This window comes from Poecilia reticulata, linkage group LG11 (genome assembly GCF_000633615.1).
Source record: "Poecilia reticulata strain Guanapo linkage group LG11, Guppy_female_1.0+MT, whole genome shotgun sequence".
In the NCBI taxonomy this organism is placed as follows: Eukaryota; Metazoa; Chordata; class Actinopteri; order Cyprinodontiformes; family Poeciliidae; genus Poecilia; species Poecilia reticulata.
In genome coordinates, this window is record NC_024341.1 from 3,926,476 (window position 1) to 3,934,039 (window position 7,564).

The 7,564-nt window shown below is 37.0% G+C and overlaps 1 protein-coding gene across 2 annotated transcripts in view; it reads left to right on the forward strand.

Moving 5' to 3' along the window:
• Positions 1 to 589: 589 nt before the first annotated feature.
• Positions 590 to 7,564, forward strand: part of LOC103472016 (CMP-N-acetylneuraminate-beta-galactosamide-alpha-2,3-sialyltransferase 1-like) — a 14,179-nt gene continuing 7,204 nt past the window's right edge. The window contains exons 1-4 of one of the 2 annotated variants that reach the window (XM_008421357.2): positions 590 to 3,166; positions 3,343 to 3,574; positions 3,695 to 3,891; positions 3,997 to 4,176. In XM_008421357.2, the coding sequence (XP_008419579.1) occupies positions 3,150 to 3,166; positions 3,343 to 3,574; positions 3,695 to 3,891; positions 3,997 to 4,176 (626 nt within the window). In that variant the 5' untranslated portion in view covers positions 590 to 3,149. Of the gene's footprint in view, positions 3,575 to 3,694; positions 3,892 to 3,996; positions 4,177 to 7,564 lie in introns of both variants that reach the window. The other variant, XM_017307323.1, reaches the window with a different exon arrangement.

The following is a 7,564-nucleotide window of genomic DNA, read 5'->3' on the forward strand; positions in this document are numbered from 1 at the left end:
ACAATATGATGTGTTTAATTTATTTTTAACATTGTATTTTCATACATTTATGCTAGGGCTGCCAAAGTCTAGTTTCCCAGAGCTACCATCTGCAACTTTAGATGCGTTCCTTCTCTAACACACCTGGATCATTGACTCATTATAAGCCTCTACAGAACTGAGTTGCTGCTGATGAGGGAAGTCAACCTTTTGTCTGGGGTGTTTTAGCAGGGATGCAGGTAAAAATTGCAGTCTGGAAAACTGGACCTGGGCACTCCTAATTTGCACCGTCAATGTGGCCCATTGAGGGTGGCCAGTATGCTGAAGTGGCCCTCGGTGAAATTGAGTTTGACACCCCTGGTGTAGAGAAAACCACACCATTGTAGAAAACCACACATTAGCTAGATCAGTTTGCTAGCTTGACTTTGACATCCTTAACATGTAGATGTGCTGCAGAATTTGGTGCGTCTCGGGTGAGGTAATAAGAAATAAGGAGACACAAACACTAACTGGTTCACCTTATTTCTTATTAACTCACCCCGGGCGCACCAAATTCTGCAGCACATCTACATGTTAAGGATGTCAAAGTCAAGCTAGCAAACTGATCTAGCTCCCTCACTATATTTTTTTATCTAAACGTCTCACTGTTGTGAAAATGTGTTACCCACGGACCTTATCTAGTTATCTAATCATTAATTCCAGAATAAACTAACAATGAATGCAGTGTTGCACGGACCTCACTTCCATTTCATCATGCTCCATAAAACACAAAGTTTGTAGTTACTATAAAATTAGCATTTTCTTTTTTTCTTGCTGGTTGTTCCTAAATCATTAAATAGCGTAAGTGTTTGTAAAGGCTCAATGGAATGTTTTTTGAATGTTTGTCGCACCCAAAGTGTGTATGTGACTTCTGTTAAAACACAAAGCCATCGATCCTTCTTCATAATGCCTGCATTAAGAAAAAATGCATGTAGGTGATGATTACAGCTGAAGAGCAGGAGCGACAAGTTGGGATTTATTTTAACCAGGCAAAGAGGAAGCGAAGCACAACATTCAAGCTTTAGCATGTTAGCCGAAGTAAAAATATTCCTTATGCAGCTGCTTACCAGCCACTCTGTTTTTCTTGATTGAGCCTGTGGTTTATTATTTCTTTTAATGTTAAATTACCAAAAATTACAAAATAATTTTTTCAAGGAAAAAACAAAAATCTCATTCAGACATGATCAACAATCCTTAAAGCAGACACGATTTCTTCTTTTTTCTCTAAATTTTGTTCCATTCTTGAGTAGCAGTCACAGGTTATGCAAAGTTATTCTCAATTTGGTGACTCCTACCTGGCCACCTCTATCTTAAAAAAAGCACCAGAAGGAGTGCTAAAGGTAGATTAATGTGTCTTGTCTCGCTTTAATATTGACGAGTGCACCACAACCGTTTTTTTCTTATCATTACCACAGTACAAAAGTTTATATAATTTCATAATCAAATTCATTCGATTTAATTCTACAACTTTGACAACTTCATTAAGTAAAAGTTTGTTTTTTGTAAAAGAAATACAAGTATTCTGAGCAAGTAACTGTTATCTTGACATCTAGTCAATCAGAAAGTGACGAGCCATGAACACATTAAGAGTATTAGTTGTTGACTCCTCAGGTGAGTTCATTATAAGACGGTTAAATGTAGAAGTACAAAAGGCTGCCGCACATCTTTTATTCAGTTATGGCCACTAGATGGCAGCCTTATACTTGTGTCAATGAAAAATCCCAGTCTCAAGTTAATGAATGTCCAGTCTGGGCAACTAAACTTGGAATTTTTCCACTGATAAATTTTTACTATAGGAATGTAGTACATGTTGCTTTAGAAGTTGGCCATACTTGTTTGCTTCAATATTTTTCAGCTGACCTGATTCTTTCACAGAACAGCTGGAATTATACTGAGACGAAACTACACACAGACAAGTGTATATATATAAAATAAAATCTGAAAACAATCGGTGCAATAAATTTTGCTTTGGATTCTAAAAGTAAAAGTGAGCTGAATTCACACCACAGCTTTCTGATCCCAATAAAATAGAATAAATTGTGATTGTTAATAGAACAAACTTTTGCTGGCCTGAGGCAAAGATATATAGCTCCAACCACTCTGAACAGCAATGAAAAAAGAAGGAACAGTAAATATGGGTTTCAGACAGTAACCCATATTTACATTTTACAGTAATTTTTTTTTTTGTCAGTGACACTGACAATAAAAAAAATAAAGAAAAGAAGCGCCCCAAATCAAGGTAAAGTGTTTTTCTCAATCTACCATTCAAATTGACATTGGAACAAAGGACAGTGATGCACATAGAATCCTATTGGTTTGTTTCACAAGCTAACTAGTCGTTCATAAAAGAAAGCCTTTCAGGTGTTTCCCCTCTGCCACACACTTGGTTTGATTATGTGGGTGATTGTCGAGCTTCTGCAGCATTCGGTGGCATGCAGAGGAGGTCATTCAGTCATTTGAGCTAAGTATTATGAAACAAACACATTAGTATTCTTTTTTTGTGAACAGTAAATAGAAAATATTGTCCTATTTCTTTTTTCAAAATTAATCCATTTTAGAATACATAGTTTTTTTTTGCTTGTTTGTTTTTTTCTATTAGGAGCAAAGAGGACATTATGACATTTTAACTACCAATAATACAGTATGCCATATTGTACACAGCTTCTCCATAAAATCGCCAGAAAAGAGGAAACATTGCTACAAAAGAGATACCGAGTGTGCGGATGGAAAAAGGCATACAATTAACCTGAACATATGTAGTTGTATTAGCTTTTTGGAATCCATGTCATACTTCCTGTCAGAAACAGTTTGATTCACCCAAACGTCCTTTGTTTTTTATTAAAGTTTTAACAGAGATGACTAGAATTCTTTCAACATATTTTTAGGAATTCAAATTTGTACAGACTTTTCATTTGGCTGAATGCCACATATGTGTTTATTAAAGACTAACAAAAGGTGCACTGAGTTAAGTGCAAAGTCTGTCTCCCTTGTTGCAACAAGCCACACCCCTCCCCTGTGAGATGATACCAAACCTGCTCTCTGAACGCTCAGCACTAAATGATCTAAACCTGTTCCAAAGTCCAACGGTTCCAGATAGTCTGTCATTATTTTAAAGCGTTGCACCTGGAAGGATGTCCCCTCACATCAGGTAAGTTCAATGAAATTTATAGACATCTTTCAAGTAAACTGAGATGTATTACTTTGTAAAATGTTAGGAAAAAAAGACTTATTTTTAAGTTTGTAGTCCTTTGTCCTCTCTCAAACTATCTTTAAAAATTCACTTGTTTTTCACCTCATTCTGATGTGGTTTTTTTCATTACTCAGGATGTGGTTTCAGTTTAAAATGTTGATTGTCCTGCTGGCTGTCACAACAATCGGCGTGTTTTTGACGGCAAGTAACACAGGCTGGATTGAGCTTAAAATGTCAGGCTCGTGTTGGTGTGAGAAATGTTTTTCAGAAGAAAACGTGTTTCTTAATCAGCACCTGAACCGCTCCATTGAACCCTTTCTGTCGGCAACGACCAGCCTCACTGAAGATGAATACGACTGGTGGCGGGTATGCCTTCCCTTTTGACCCCCATGGAATTATTTTTTTACATTTCTCTATGTTGTCTTAACCCATGGTCAAAAGAAAAAAACTGGTCTAACAACCGGCTGTGTTTCTTCAATCTGACAGCACTTACAGAGCAACAGACACAACTTCAGCTACTTTAAAGAAACTATTGACAAACTGTTCAAGATAATCTCACCCACTCCTGTTCTTGAAAAACCCAAAACTGAAGGATGCAGGACATGTGCAGTTGTTGGAAATTCAGTGAACTTGAAAGGGTCACATTATGGACCCTTGATAGATTTCCAAGATATTGTTATAAGGTAAATACTCAGTTTTTTTACATTTTTCATTTTTTTACCTTTTAGAGATGTAAGAAACCACACAAATCAAACTCCAACTACCCAAAATCTGTCCTTCTGTCTTAGAATCAACCGCGGTCCAACCAAAGGCTTTGAGGAAGACGTGGGGGCGAGAACAACTCATCGTGTCATGTATCCAGAGAGTGGCTCGATTTTAGATAACTCTACTCATCTTGTAATGTTTATTTTCAAGATAAGAGACCTCGAGTGGCTCCTCAGGTCCTTTCCAACAAGAACTTCTGGAAAGTGAGTTTAATCCTCATTTAATCCACAGTGCTCCATGCATTTACATACAGACTAATAAATAGGAGGCAGTGCCATTTACATTTGTCTCGTAAAATAAAACATACATATTTATTTGTCTTCATTAGGGAAGCATATAGCAGTATACCTTTTATTTTCTTTATTTTTTCTTGCCATTAGAATAATTCTTTAATTTTATAGAAAATGGTTGTGACTTTACCTGTAAATCCAGCAATGCATAGATTAATGCAGTGGCAGATGCAGAGTCTTTTACACGGGGGCAAGGAAGCGATGTGGGACCTCCTCTGTGAAGTACGTTGAAATCCCCCCAGATGTAAATGGAGATAACAAAAACAAGACAAAAGAAACCTATTTATTGTATCACTGTCTCTTAGAAGAAAACAAAAATGAGTTTTAGGTAAAAATTTCCTGTCATTTAGTTATTTTTAAAAAAAAATGTCAATTACACTCTAGCACTGTGATTAGTCATAGTTAATCATTATGCCTAACTGTAAGCTTGAAATGTAAATACGCATACAGATCTTGCAGGAATGGTGCTCTGGGCAAGGCTCTCCTTCTGCTGCATTACAACCAATTAAAATAAAAGTAATTACCAAATTACTTTAATTGTAGCAGCAGAGAGCAGGTAGGGTCATCACCCTGTAATCAACAGCAAATAAAGGAAACTTGCTCCACTACCTCACTGAAGATGAACACCATAGTTCTTGTGAGGCTGAACCCTTACTGATGCCACCCTGGGCAAGTGACCATGTAGCTCATATCAAAAACTGCCACTGTATGTACATTTTTAAAAAAAAAATGTTTAAGAAAACGTTTTATTGTCTCAAACCAAACATGTCGGAAGATGCTCGGTTTTCCAAATTTTTATATTCAGGTTTAAAGGAAGTTGTTTAAGTTTTAAGCATTCATTTAGAAACGTCCCTCTCCATTCATTTCCTACAGAAGTAGTGCGATGAAGCCGCTTGTCCTCATCCAGCCGAGCGACCGGCGTAATTCTTGCATTTGAAACGTCAAGTTCGTACACGTAAACGTGCACAGGCGGTAAGAAAGTTAAAAAAGGCTAAACTTTTGTTGCCGTCTGCTGTCATGGAAACCTTTCACCTCTTGCTGTCGTTCGTTGCTCCCCCTTGTGTCGAGACCACAATGGGCTGCTCTTACCTAGGTAACCCTTTGCAGGAGAGAGGCTTTTAGCTCATTATAGGTCATTCGATTAATCTGAATTATGAAGCTTAGACTGTTGATAAACTTTCTATCACGTATCAGAGTCCATATCTGAAAGAGTTGTCTGGTGCTGCGTTCACAGACTTACGTTCAACACACACACATTCTTCATGGTTAACACAACCCCCTTCAACTCACCGCCTTTCCTGGCTCCACTCTTTTGTCTATATGTTGCTTTTCTTGTTAAGAGTTTTTTTTTTTTTTTTGCCACTCTGTCCTTTACACTGTTGGGGCAAAGTGTGAGAAATAATAATAAAAACAATACTTTTAGCAAAACCAAGGACTTTTCTGATTTTGAAACATTGAAAACTTGCTAATATAATTTCTTTTTCACCTCCTCCAACCTCATGTTCTTTCATTTCTGATCTAATGAATGGGTGGCACCTCCCATGATGGCTGCACTGAGGCACCAGTCTGTCCAGGTCTTATGCTGTTTGTTTGGAAGGGCTGTACTTAAATTAAATTACATGGTGCTTCTCTGTAATGAAAATGAAGGCATTCTGATTCTAATTTAAACATTTTAAAATGATCAGATTAATCCCTTTAATTACCACATTAACATCAACAGCCCTTGTTATTTTGTAATTATGCTATTTGTGTTTTACGTATTTTGGTTTTTAAAATACCAGAACTTGCACGTAACTTTCTACTTTTTTCAGTCCGATGATTTCTTTCATCAAGTATTGTGATTACAGTTACTCGTTTTCTACTCTTGAGTAATTTTTGAAATGGCTACTTTTTCATTTTACTTCAGTGAAAATATGTTAACATATTCCTGCTTTTACTCGAGTAAAATCATTTGACTCTGTCCGTCTTACTTGTCAAGTTCATTGGACTCGCTATCTTAGGAAGTGGCCTTCTTAAACAGCTATGTCCACTTTACGACGTGAATACACTCATCTTGATAACATAAAACATCCGGGATATGCTGCAACTCTAGAGATAGAATAGTTAAAACATCGTACCACTCCTGTGAAAGGTTTTTTTTTTTTTTTTTTTTGCTCTGTTAGTGTTTTGGGGAACGTTTTTATTAGTTGAAATGGATTTGCTGGATTATCTTTCCATCTTCCTATACCTACAAACAGTGTAACATTTAAAATGATATAATACAGTTTAACTGCATTTCTGTAAATACCTGAATTTGCTGAACATTTGCCTTAATATAATTGCAGACATGAATTGATGAAGTTTCTAAAACCTGACATAACAGCAGACCTGTAGACTTTTATTTCATATGAAAATATGTTATTTCATTTATCTGCAAGGGAAATTATGCAGAGAGTAAACATTAGCTGGTCCAACTGCCTTCCTCTGCATGTCTTCTCTCTCTGACTCTGAATACTTATCTTTACTTAATACACTTAGATAATTTTCTTTATCTTCACTTTTTTTTGCATGCTGTTCTTGGCCTCCACCCATGACCCTGTTGGTTTCTCATGAAATCCTTTCTTCTTCAGTTCTCTTCTTTGTTCTCTTATCTCAAATTGTTGTCAATGTTTTGTCTCTTTTGAAACTGAATCCCTTTAAGTGCATGTGCAATTTGCCAGCGTCAAAAATGTACTAAGTTCGCATTCCAAAAGAAGCCTGTAACGAAATAAAGTAAGGAGTTCATCTGTTATGTAACTGCTAAATATAGCAAGCAGTGTTATGTAGTTTTATTGTCATTCCAGCTTTTTTATATTCCCAGTCTGACCATAATAAATGAGTAACGTGGTTTAACTGCGTTGCTGTGATATTGACGAGTCTCTAGCGAATCTTCAACCCTGACACAGCTCTAACCTTTTTTTATGTGAACTATTCTGTTCTTGTTTATTGTCAGCACAACCAACTAGGAAAATGGGCTGCTGTTAATCTTAAAACTCGCACGCGAGTGCTTGACGGCTAGCGAATAACAGACATATTCAACCGTGACAACGTCTATCGCCTTCAGCAAACATTTAATTCTATGGAAACTTATCAGTGCTGAGTGTGTGTTTAAACATCACCTGGAGAAAGTTGAGTGGCTCCATTCTGCTGGGCTGCAGGAAGTTTCCGTCGTCAATTTGCCTGTGACACGGCAGCGCGTGCGGTCGCGAGGCAGGGAAGCAGAACAGGGCCGTAACTACGTTTTTCAGGGACTTAAGCTTACACTTACAATTATTTATATATA